The 13643-nt window shown below is 37.4% G+C and overlaps 1 protein-coding gene across 2 annotated transcripts in view; it reads right to left on the bottom strand.

The window, feature by feature from the left end:
- The window catches only part of LOC120533651 (phospholipid scramblase 1-like), a 57918-nt gene that overhangs the window by 13391 nt on the left and 30884 nt on the right, over positions 1-13643 (bottom strand). For both annotated transcript variants that reach the window (XM_039760562.1, XM_039760558.1), the window contains exons 4-8: positions 10545-10627; positions 9390-9432; positions 8959-9179; positions 4256-4417; positions 3761-3922 (exon numbers count right to left, since the gene is read on the bottom strand). In XM_039760562.1, coding sequence (XP_039616496.1) covers positions 3761-3922; positions 4256-4417; positions 8959-9179; positions 9390-9432; positions 10545-10627 — 671 coding nt within the window. The remainder of the gene's footprint in view (positions 1-3760; positions 3923-4255; positions 4418-8958; positions 9180-9389; positions 9433-10544; positions 10628-13643) is intronic.

Genomic DNA, 13643 nt, shown 5'->3' on the forward strand with positions numbered 1-13643 from the left:
AGTTCCCCTTTGTTTGGAATGCAAAGTGTGATTAAATACATTATTTTTTAACGCGTTATGGAGCACATGCATCGAAGCTTCTCAGCTGTGCTTGTGCTAAGAAAAGGAAACATTTTAAAAATAACGTAACACGATTGTCAATGTAACCTTTTGTAAGTAGTGCCTGGAGGATTCAGTGTGGAGAAACTCTAGAGACCGCGTGTGTATTAACTTGTGGATTTTGCTGTGAGTATTTGGTGGCAGCGTCACAAAGTTGGTTCCTCAAGACGGCGTTAGCTGCAGAGCTCAGCTCAGATTGAAATGAGGTGAATGGGGGAGATGAGGACGTGATTTCCCCACCCGCCTTAACTGTCAATCCCCCACAAACACAGTCTCTCGGAATTTGCATAAGCACAGCCCTTCACCTGCAATTTTATCTTAGTTACAAAGTTATCAAAACTCTCGTTCATATCCTGCGTCCTCTCATTAAACTTGTATCCCGCATTACCCGTGGGCATGACAAACGCCAGTGGCAGCCTGTCTATGAACATAATTTAAACTTTAGGTTTACACCGTGCTTTGTTTCCGAAGTAGCAGCACTCATGAATATGGTTGTATATGTCACTCGCTTGGTTTTTATTGTTTCACTGCCTTCTCAATTATATAATGCATGTTTTCTTCAGCGCTTTTTGGAGTTCTTCCTGGTTTTCTACGTACTGCGTTGATAGTCAGTTCACGCGATTACGTGGGAGGCGTGATGATGTCACACGAAACTCCACCCCCCACGGCTTTCGAGCTCAACTCCATTACAGTAAATGGAGAAAAATAGCTTCCAGTTATGACCATTATGCGTATAATTTCGAAATGAAACCTGCCCAACTTTTGTAAGGAAGCTGTAAGGAATGAGCCTGCCAAATTTCAGCCTTCTACCTACACGGGAACTTGGAGAATTAATGATGAGTCAGTGAGTGAGTGAGTGAGTCAGTCAGTCAGTCAGTGAGTGAGGGCTTTGCCTTTTATTAGTATAGAGATATATACACTGTGTGCACAATTATTAGGCAAGTGAGTATTTTGACCATATCATCATTTTTAATGCGTATATTCCAACTCCAAGCTGTATTAACTTGAATGCTTATTGGATTTAAGCACGTCAGGTGATGTGTATTTGTGTAATGAGGGAGGGTGTGGCCTAAGGAGATCAACACCCTATATCAAGGTGTGCAGAATTATTAGGCAGCTAGTTTTCCTCTGGCAAAATGGGCCAAAAAAGAGATTTAACTGACTCTGAAAAGTCAATAATTGTAAAAGTCTTTCAGAGGGATGCAGCACTTTTAGAATTGCTAAGATATTGGTGTGTGATCACAGAACCATCAAACATTTTGTTGCAAATAGTCAACAGGGTCGCAAGAAACGTGTTGAGAACAAAAGACGCAAATTAGCTGCCAAAGATTTGAGAAGAATCAAACGTGAAGCTACCAGGAACCCATTATCCTCCAGTACTTTCATATTCCAGAGCTGCAACCTACCTGGAGTGCCCAGAAGTACAAGGTGTTCAGTGCTCAAAGACATGCCCAAGGTAAGGAGGGCTGAAACCCAACCACCACTGAACAATAAACATAAGTTAAAACGTCAAAACTGGGCCAAGAAATATCTGAAGACAGATTTTTTTCAAAGGTTTTATGGACCGATGAGATGAGAGTGACTCTTGATGGACCAGATGGATGGACCTGTGGATCAGTAATGGCACAGAGCTCCACTCCAACGTGGAGGTGGGGTACTGGTATGAGCTGGTATTTTTAAAGATGAGCTAGTTGGACCTTTTGCATTGAAGATGAACTCAAAATCAACTCCCAAACCTACTGCCAGTTTTTCGAAGACACTTTCTTCAAACAGTGATACAGGAAAAAGACCATTATTTTTATGCAGGCCAATGCTCCATCACTTGCATCGAAGTTCTCCACTGCGTGGCCAGCCAGTAAAGGCCTTAAAGATGAAGGAATAATGACAAGGCCCCTTCCTCATCTGACCTAAACCCTATCGAGAACTTGTGGGCACTTCTTAAACGCTAGATTTACGGGGAGAAAAACAATACACCTCTCTGAAGAGTGTCTGGGAGGCTGTAGTCACTGCTCCACAAAAGCTGATCGTCAACAGATCAAGAAACTGACAGACTCCATGAATGGAAAGGCTTATGACTGTTATTGGAAAGAAGGGTGGCTATATTGGTCATTGATTGATTGATTTATTTTTTAAATGTCAGAGATTTTATTTGTAAATTTTGAGGTGTTTGTTTATTATTCTCACTATAACAGATGAAAATAAACAAGTGAGATGGGAAAATTTTCATTTTTCCTTTAGTTGCATAATAAATCTGCACACTAATAGTTGCCTAATAATTGTGCACATATGTATTCCCCTGATGATGTTCACACTCACATTTCCGTTGTGAAACATTCAGGTTTCAGGTTTATTAACATTTTGGATTGACTGATAGCACTGTGTTTGTTCCATATTAAAATTAATCCTCAAAAATACAACTTGCCTAATAATTCTGCACTCCCTGTATAGATATATATATAGATATATATATATATATATATATATATATATATATATATAGATATATATATATAGATATATATATAGATATATATATATACACACACACACACACATACATATATAGATATACATATACACACACACATATATATAATTTATGTTGTTAATTAGCAAATGCAATTTGTCACTATGTAGGAATATGGGGGAGTGTATGCGGTCCCTACAATAGACAAGACTCTTGTCAAGACCTGTTTTCAACCTTTTGTCCAAACCTCGTGAGATAGCCTTTGGCCCTTGAAACCCTGAAATGGATTGAGAAGGTTCAAAAACCTATTTATTGAATTTAGTCCTTTAGGGCTACAGTGCTTGCACTGTCCTCAAACACATCTGAATGTTACACCATATGTACATTTCCTAACTTATTTATACTGTGGAACCCATATTCATTATTCGCTTACTTTTATGCTCAGTAGCTGCACAAGAAAAATTAAAAACTTTGTTCGAATAAAAAAAAAACCCTGTCTTCACCAAATCTGAAATCTGTAAATAGAATATACTAATGCTGTTTACATGTGAGATTAAATTAAATAATGAAATTATTATTAAATTACAATATAAAAATTATAATATAAAAATATTAACGAGGTATACAGTATTATATACTTGGTCTTTTATAGAACAATGGATACAGCAAACTATTTTTTTGGGATGATTTATGGAAAGATAGTTTTTTGTAATTTTACAATGTGTGCTGCATTTCCCTTAATTTCTAAAACCCTGTATTTGAGTAAAAGGACATTGAAAATTCTACAGGGTACATATTCTATTTAAGCATTATAATTTATAATTTCATAATGAGTTGTTACAAAAAGTATTCAGTCCCTTGACTAAATTATTTTTAGTAAATAAAAAAATTACCAAAATTGTCTTATCTGGAGTATTATTTCAAAACAATGACCCTGAAAATATTTTTTTTAATGTGTGTTGTATGTTAAACATCTGAGCAGAGAAAAAAAATCCCTGTATTGTGTAGACCAAATTTACTCATAGGTAAAACAATTGCCCAACACTGAGATAATTTCCTCCACCCCTGAATCATTACTGTTTTATACATATTGATAGATTAAACTTTTCAGTACTTATAATATAGTCATTTCTCCTTTTTGTTTACCATATATTTTAGAAAAACTTGGAGTGTAACATAACAGTTATTACTTACAATAAGGAAGCAGGCACCCAGCATTACAGCTTTCACTTTAACATCAAGGTCCATTGGAAACTGTACTCCAAAGTTATCTGCATTAGTATATGCTTCTCTTAGAATTCCACCCCACTGCTTAGTAATCATCCCAACTTCAGAAATTCCATCAAGAGCCAAAACCTGCACATACACAAAACATTAAAAAAATCAACACAGATTAAACTGATTAACTTGACAGAAACTGTATATTTTATCACAAAATTTGGTAGCAATTTATCACTGGCAAATGAACATCCTGTGAGAATGTTTGTTTAATCTAAAAGCATTTATCTATAAAGTTTATTTCATAAAAGTTATTTTAGACTTGATAATTTAATTCTATAGATTGCCTATGCCTGTATACTGTACTCAAATTGTATTTAACATTAGTTTGTATATTTTATCACTTAAATATAAAATTATACTAGGTGTTCCTTAAATTAAAAGCTATAAGTTAATTCCAAAGCTTGGTACCTTAAAATTAACATCAGCACAACATCTGCAACCACAGCATGGACCTTGTATTTTTAGAACAGGCTCTCTGTTTTCATTTTGTATCGTGAATTTAGGGATAAATGGATGCCAGTCCTGTACAACATAACCAATAGGTGTTCCAGGTGGTGCATGTACTTCCAGCTATGAAATAGAAGAAAAAGAGTTTATTAGCTTCAGCAGTGACAAGACCAGTTCACAACCAAAGTGCAGTATGCCTATTTTCTCTACATCATTTTCTGACACCATTTTATACTTGCCTATTGAGGGAGAGCTGAACGAATAGACTGGAAAGACTTGAGAAGTCACATGTTTTCTACCTCTAAAATGCCAGAGCACAATATATCAGACTTAACTGATCTTCACATTAGTACCACGAGATTATACACCCTGTATGGACACTGATGATTTGTTAGCATTGGAAATTAACATGTATGCCCATATCCATAGACATTAAAGAAGAGCCCACTTTGATTTCAACAGTGGAGTATAGAAGAGTATTATTCAAGACTGTTGCCATTCATTCCTTTTTAAAAAAATACTCATTCTACTCATAAATCCTGTTCAGGCAGAACTGGCACAACCCAAGATTTATCACTCACTCTTAATGTTTCCTTGAGCTATGCAAGGTAAATAGCAGTCAGGAAAACCAGAGATATGTCCATTTTTTTTTTTAAATAACACTGACATCAATTCAATTCAAAGAAAGGCTAAAACCTGTAGTAGAGAGAACAGGGTACATTAACACTACAATTCCTGAAGCCTATGAAAAAACTCTTAATCACTTCGCACCTCTCTATCAGCACCTTTAGTTTTGTAAATGTATTGATCAGCACAAGCAGCCCGCTGTCCCATCCCCTGGCCTTAACGGAACTCAACTTGGGCAAAAAGTTCTCCCAACATAGAACTTTTTGCCGATTAGGGACCAATTGAGCACGAAAACACAACAGAGCAGGGTTTAAGGCAGCATATTAATGCTTTTCTCTTTTCATCACTAGAAAAAAAAGGAAGAAAAACATCCCGCATCTAGAATTCCACGGCAGAAAACATCGCTCCATCCCATGAAGAAACTTCCATGTTTTCGTCCGTCCAGCTCTGACGACATCACATCCCATCGCCCTCCAATCACATCACCTTTTACTTGTCACCTCTTCCTTCCACCTACTTCTGGTTCAAATCAAATAAATTGCTCTGTTTGTACGAACTCATTTGTCAACTGTTTCTTTCATGAATTTAACCGTTATTTCAGTGCATGTGGACTAATTTGGTACTACAGTACACAGGGACGGTTCCACAACCCTTAATCTGTTTTCCTCTTGCATTTATTTCCTCACAGATTGGCGTAGTCGCCAGGACTCTGTTCGCAACATGTTAGAAGAACAGGACCTAAATACTATGTTGGGGTTGTTCATGACAGAGATGCGCTCCATGATGGTCGAACTTGAAGAGACACGGATCACAGCAACAGACGTGGTAAAGCTAGAGGTTGCACAGCCTCTACACCCAAAACCCCCCCAACTGGTACCTTTGTCTGCATCAGCGAGTCCTATATCTTAGTTTTTGAGAGACTGGCCACTCGAAACCAATGGCAGTACTGGGCCCACATACTCGTGCTGTACCTCAAGGGTGACGTGCCAATTATGACACCTTGAGGGCCAAAATATCGCTACAGCATCACTTCAGACCTACAGGCGAGAGAGTGGTGGCATTGGAAATTCAATCAAACTGGCCAGCGAGGGCGTAAGCATTTGACATCTGGGGCAAGCTTGGCTGTTGGTTACGGCCTGACGTAAACAACGCAAGACAGGTGGTGGAGCAGCTTACCTGCGAAGCCCTAGTTAATGCCATGCCAGACCACTTTGCCCAGCAGGTCTGAAGGCATCCTTACAAGTACATGAACGCCCTCGTAGACATGGTTGAACGACAACAGATGGTTGCAGACTTTGGAGGGTTCAGAATGGTCTGCTCGTGGAACCCGACAGGTATGTGTCGCTATTTTCAAGCCCACCTGCTGCACCTTGGAGCCTCCGGCTAAACCTAAACAGAAAGTACTTAGTCTCCCTCGCTGTTTCAAGTGAGGGGAACTAGGACACGTCATCAACACTTGTCCGCTGACCGTAAAACCAATGGACTGTAACAGGACAAAAGGAAAAAGGTATTGTGTGCTGTCTAACCTTATCCGTACCTTATACAGCAGTGGTCTACGTGAATGGACAGAGGGTGATTGCTATGCTAGATTCCAGAAGTAACATTACCAGTCCGCCAAAGTTTTTATAACTTGGTAGGGCACTCCAAAAAAATTCTTGGTTGCAGTACTGCCTGATCGTCCTTACCTAGTTATATTGGGATGAGACTGGTCTGAGATTTACAGCGGTATAGATATAACAACTACTGTACCCGGGTTGGGCCTTGTAATGGATAAGCCTCTTGCTGAACAGGCTGCCCCCACAGCATGTTTTTTATTGGCGACTGAAGAGGACGCTATGTCTCAAGACCCCGAGTCCACATTTCCGGCCCTCGACCTTGAATCAACACCAGGCGAGGTCATGGGACTCAAGGACCCACCTCTTAAGGTAAGCCCCGATCCCTTACTAGCGTTAAATATCTGGTTTAGATCTACGCTTGCTTCATTCAAAAGGGAACAGTGGAATGATGATTCACTGAAGTTTGCCAGAAATGCAATAGTTTCTGTTGATGGGTAACCTACACCTATTCCCATACGACTGGGACCCTACTTTGTATTACAAAATGAACTGTTGTATCATGTAGTGGAGCACGAGGGCAAGGTACGGACGTTGCTGCTAGTCCTGTGAACCTTTTGGTGGGAGGTCTGCATGCTAACACACGCTTACCTCCTAAGCATTCACTTGAGAGCCGAGAAAACATTGGAGAGGATTAAACTCAAGATTCTTTTGGCCTGGGATAAACGAGGAGGTCCGCCGATTTTGTTATTCCTGCCCGGAATGTCAACTTTAACAAAAACCCCAGAGGGACAGAGCTCCTCTTATCCCTCTCTCCTTAATCAATATTCCCTTTGAGAGAATCAGCATACGATCTCGTAGGCCCCCGGGACCCTCAGCAAGAGGTCACAAATACATACTAGTGATGGTAGATTACGCTAACCGATTCCTAGAAGCTGTCCCTTTGCGTACAGCCAACTCAAAAAAATATTGCACGGGATCTAGTAGGACTTTTTTCCAATGTCGGGATCCCTAAAGAAGTCCTTAGGGCACCCCTTTTACGTCAGACATTTTCAGAGAAGATGCCAAGTTACTCCATATTAAGCACCTGAAGACGTGTTTACCACACACACACACACACACACAATACATACACATATAACTTGTTAGAGAAATGGTGAAAACTACATTTTTTAATTAAGCCTTGTTTCAAATAGGTATATTATGGAAAAATTAAACAATATGACAGCTTGTAATTATGTGAAACATTTTATGTTATGCGATATGCATTATGGATACATATTTTTGTACATATTTTATTAAAGTATGTATTTTAAGGACATTTTGTTTATTTTAGTATTTGTATGGTCACTGAGTAAGAAGCTTACAGAATTTCATTTTATTAATAAAAAATGAACAGTTAACACTTGTAGTCAATAGTCCAAACTTTGACTAAGCTATGTTAGAAAAGACTTTTAAAAGTCTCTTATATCTCAACAAAATAAAAGAAACAAACATTTAGAGAAAAGGTTTATAGCTCTTCTTTTTGCATTACAGTTTCCTTTACTGTTAGCAACATGGTGAAAGATGAAAAACTAATTCTGTATGACAACCCTGCTAAAAATCATGACAATGCTCTTGTCTAATAGAGCACTGCAAATGTACAGAACACACTACTGATTTATTTCTCCAAGTTTGCTTTTTTACTCAGTTCAAGTACAATAAACTACCAAAATTTTCTTTATCAAACAGCAATTACTCGCATCTTATCCCATCTTTGTGGAAGCTGTTTACATTTTGTGGTTTCATCCTGGCTGCAAAGTAAAGTGTTACTTGATTTTTTTTTTTTATGTGTGTGAGATTATTTGTTGCATTTTACACATGGCATGATTCTGGGTTTTCAATGTTCATTTCAAATGGTGTTCTAGATATGCCCTAGACTTATATCAGACATTAGTACAGAATAAAATAATTTGAAAGTGTGTGAACATAAATTACAAATTTAAGAAATTTAAGAACAGCACTGCAGCACCATACTTTTTCAGATGTGCATCTATCACAAGCAAGAATATTTCTGCAAACACTCTGTGGCACAAACGTTTCTATATTAACAATGCCACCAAAGTGTCCCCACACACCACATTTAATTCAGAATGATCAGTTAACTTGATATTTTCCTATTTCCTAATTTATTTTTCATGATATCAGGTATTTGGATAATGCATCTGACAGTGTCATAGAAACAACTGCATTTCTTATCAGAGACCACGGTGAAGTGTGCTCATAATCCACCCAAGCTGGCAGAAGCAGTTACAAGCTGTATGTACTGTAGCTTCCATTATCAATTAAGTTTTCTTGCTACTGTGTCAAAGTGAAGCAACACATTATAGACAAGAACAATAACCTGTTTCGTGTATGCTTTTTTTTAAAAAAGGCAACTAAACTACAGACATTCTTCTATATATAACCTTTTTAAAAAACATTTATGAATGTGTGACACTTTACCTCCTGAGGACAGCAAGGACAGCAAAATCCTCCACATCTGAGAGGTCTCCTTACTTCAATTACCTCTTGGTTAAAATTATCCATAATCTTTATCACAAAAGAACGTAGAGGTCCACAACAACATCTGTTGCAAAAGTCATTTTCTTCAGCAGCAAAAAAAATTTTTTGCCCAAGGCTGTTTTTAATCTCATATTTATTATTGAACTGAAGACCAAAAATGACTGAAATGAGAATTAAATAAAAAAAGTCCTTTTTAATAGAAATGTGCAGAGTTAGATTTTCAGTTTTAGAACCTAATTTTTTATTATTATAAAGAAATGTAATTGATTATTGAAAGTTAATGTTTATGAGTATAGTATTATTTTTACAACTTCATGTACACTAACTATATTCTTCTGAAAAGAGTTTAATGTAATATATGCTTCATTTACCTTCTGCGAGTTCTATCTGCTGATGAATAAGCACTTGGTCAATCTGTAGAAAAAATAAAAAAATAACAAACAAAAAAATTACGAAAATTAATAGGTTTAATTAAATAAGCAAGTTTTGATTGTTTGTATATTAACTTAATGTACCAGGATGCCCAAAAGCCTACATCTTTTATATTCTAACGGTGCTTCCTGGATTTTTTTTTTTTTTTTTTATTTCTGTTTGTGAAAGAAGCAGTTTGACCAGAGATTCATGGGGATCTGATGTTTCAAATAAATCTTATTAATTTGCTCATTCCACTCATGAACCTCCTTAGTCAGATCAGCTTTCAAGTTTGCCTTAGACATAATAAAAGAGGGACTTGATGCTCAAAACAGGAACCTAATGATATCAGACTCACAAAGCCAGTCCACACCTCTGCATGCGAAGCAATATAGCCTGTATTCTAAAAGTTGGACTATCCCTATGTTACCCTTCAGTCTTCATGAAAACAGGTGCAACTGAAAAAAACGTTGCTTGGTCTGATCAATCTCAATTTCAACTACAATATTTGGATGGTAGGGTCAGAATTTGCAGTCAACAACACGAAAGCATGGATCTATCCCATCTTGTATCAACCGTTCAGGCGGGTGGTAGTGGTGGTGTAATCTTGTGTGAGAGGTTTTCTTGGCGAACTTTGGGCCAAGAATTTTTTAAATGGCACAGCCCGAGTATTGTTGCTGACCATGTCCATCCCTTTATGATCGCAGTTTACTCACGTTCAGATGGTGCTACTTCCAGCAGGATAACGCACAATGTTTCAAAGTGCAAATTATCTCAAATTGGTTTCTTGAACATAACAATGACTTCAATGTACTCAAATGGCCTACAGTCACAAGATCTCAATCCAATAAAGTAGCTTTGGGACATGGTAGAACAAGAGATTTGCATTATGGATGTGCAGACAACAAATCTGCAGCAACAGCATGATACTATCATGTCAATATGGACCAAAATCTCTGAAGAATGTTTCCACCACCTTGTTGAATCTATGCTACAAAGAATTACAGCAGTTATGAAGGCAAAAGTGTGTCCATCCCAGTACTAGAAATGTGTACCTAATAAAGTAGCCGGGGAGTGTATAACAGTGTCAACTTCAACCTTCCATGTTACTGTACCTGAGTCAAATATTCAAGTCCAGGAGGGCAACCTATAGGTCTTGATGGAGCAGGCATAAAGCCAGAAGGTGGTGCCACATATCCTGATAAAAATAAAATACATATACAATACATTAATATACATCACCAGAAAATTGTAACTAAGTAAACATTTAGATAATACCCATTACCTACTGTCAGATCAAGCCAAATAACATCTATTTTAAGTTAAATAAAACTTTAAAATATGTTCAACTAGTACTTGCATATGGTTAACAGTAATGCTTGGTATGAAACATTTTTTCTTTTAAATAACTGCAATGGAATATATTCTACTGTATTTAACCCCTCATAAGTGGAAATAAATGCATGTTTAGGATTTTTAAATCTTAAATCTCCAAATATATTTAAATACTAGGGGGCTTTGCCCCCTGCTCGCCCACCCCAACACCCCCCCACCTGCACTACAGAGGGGGGCTGAACGCACCCCAAGGAGACGCAGTCACTTCTCTGAAACCCTTCTTAAATGGTGATACAATGGAAAACAAATAGTTCTCTGTTTGATCAGCTGCAGCATGAGCTGCATCTCGTGTGGCACTTCAAACATTTAAAAGCCTGTATAGCAGCTGCCCTTTTGTCTCACTGCCTTGTCTCTCTTCTCCCCCAGATATCCTCAAACACTATTTAATCTCTTTTCACTGTTCCATTATTTTACTGACTAATAATTTCCATTTGTTTCCGCTAATGCGATCTTGACTATCAAGACTTTCGAATTTTTCTACTTCCATTATATCCAACCTGCTCTGCATGTGTATTGCACCAACGTTTTTGAATTCTTTATGACGTTCTTCTTTGTCATCTACTCTTTGTATTTTTCCGACCCCTGGAGTGGTTAAATCTCTTGGCACAAAAACTATTCTCGCGGGACGTGAAAAGTGTCTTTCTGAGAAGGTCATGTCTTATCTCTCTGAACAGCTCTCGTCCCAAGTTTTTTTTATATAATAGAGAGATTTAAATATAATCTATAGTAAAATACTGACACATCAACAGGCTTTACAGTGCCACAGACCAAAATAGGATGCACACTCTGAAACTGTAACAAAATATCTATATTGCTTTCGTAATGACTCATAGTTGTTATGTTGTCCGTTAATAATGCAAAGAATCTATCAACTAACCAAAATATAAATGGCTTACATGGATTCAAAATGTAATAGAGGCCAAAAGTCTCCTTTGCTTCTCAGCAGATTTCACTTTCCACCTAGCAAAGTACACATTCATTTTCATTCATGTTACTGGCAAAAGGTTTCTAATCTCACCTTCCCTGTCTTGCAGCTTCAAGGCAAATAAATAGACACCGTCTTCTACAGGTCTCCCTTCAGCTAGACACTCACTCAGTACAGAAGTTTAAAATAAAAAAAAAGTTACCATCATATTTTAAAACTGAGAATGCTGAAGTTATTCTAGTTGTGGACTTTCTTCAATATGGTTCTGTGTAATAGATACCGTATATACTGTACTCGCATATAAGTCAGGTCTTGAAACCAGAAAAATTAGACCCTGACTTATATGCCCATTTAAAAATACAACACTTAATATTTTTTTTTTTTTTACATCTTCTTGGTTCCTCCAATCTCACATCAGTTTCTCAGACACATCAAATTTTGTTGCAGCAGCGCAGTTACCAACTTCTTTTGCCACTTCGAGTTTTAATTTATAACCAGCTTCATATTTTGTTCTGATTGAACGCTCCATCGTAGATAAGGGATGCTCTTACGATAAAGGTGTATGAGGGTGCTAGATACAAAAAACAGTGCAAATATCGCTTCAGAATAGTTCAGGTATTACCATGTGGTCACGTAGGCACAATACACAGAATAGTTCAGGTATTACCATGTGGTCACGTAGGCACAATACATAGAAAAAAAGGCAGTGTGCTCAGTAATTACTCTCTCAGGTGGGCGTTAGCATATCATAATCTCTTGGACCAATAGTGTTTTCTTCATTCGACTTATATGGCCGACATTATAAAATACCAGAAATAACATGGTAAAATCAAGCCCTGACTTAAATGTGAGTATATACGTTATGTTGTGATGAAGGTAAGCTGTTTCTTTGTAAATATATAGATAACAATTGACTAATAGACCTCCACCAGAACTGAAACATTTTAAAGGTGTTTTCTCACATAATGTGTAACATACAAACCTTTGAAGTTTGTCATCCACAAAATTGACTCTCCAGCTGGAATCAATGGCATGCATATTAATTGAAATGAAGTAACTGAAGCAGGAGTAAAACAAGGCGCAAAGGAATTTACATTGGCCATTAGAAGGAACGTATTATTTAGAACATGTTAAGTATCTTGAGTAATGCTTGCAAATTCAAAAGGTGGAAAAGGATTTGAATGCTGACAGCCTGTTTTTTAAACTCTATAAGAGTTTGAGGAAAGAATGGTTACCTAAAACAAGAAAAGCTGAAGAAAGTGCAAAAGCAAAGAAAATATGGGAGGACAATTTAAATAAATTGCCAGTGACACAGACTAAGAGTGAAAATGAAATCTCTGAAGAGGATGTTATCCTTCATCCTAATTTATATCTGGATTAAAGAAATATTGTAACTGCACAGCCAACTTCTTATTCTGAAACCCCTAAACCACTTATTCACAAACCCTTAGCAGGGGTGTCGATCTCCGGGCCCTTTTGGGCCACAGTGGCAACAGGTTTTCATTCTAACTCTTTTCCCAATCAGTGAGTAGTTTTCACTGCTTTTTAACTCCTTTTCCCTTCATTTCAATATCCCTGTTTTTAAGAATTCAGTCCTCTGACTTGATTCATTCCTTCATTAAATGACAGCCAAACAGAAGTGAGATGTGAAACGAGCCAACAGATGGCTAGCTAAATTGGGGCTTCAAACTCCAACTAATTTCACTCCAACCAATTTCTTAATGAAAAGCCAATTCTTCCTGTTACTTAAACCCGTTATTTAAATCCATGGCTTGTTGCTGCTCTCATTCTGCCACAGCAGACATTTCCAAAACTGTTGATTTTCTGTTTTTTCTAAGAACACCATCAAAATCTTTTGGTGACCTATGAAATCAACCTAACTGAGACCATTACC

The sequence above is a fragment of the Polypterus senegalus genome, chromosome 1 (genome assembly GCF_016835505.1).
Source record: "Polypterus senegalus isolate Bchr_013 chromosome 1, ASM1683550v1, whole genome shotgun sequence".
Classification (NCBI taxonomy): Eukaryota; Metazoa; Chordata; class Cladistia; order Polypteriformes; family Polypteridae; genus Polypterus; species Polypterus senegalus.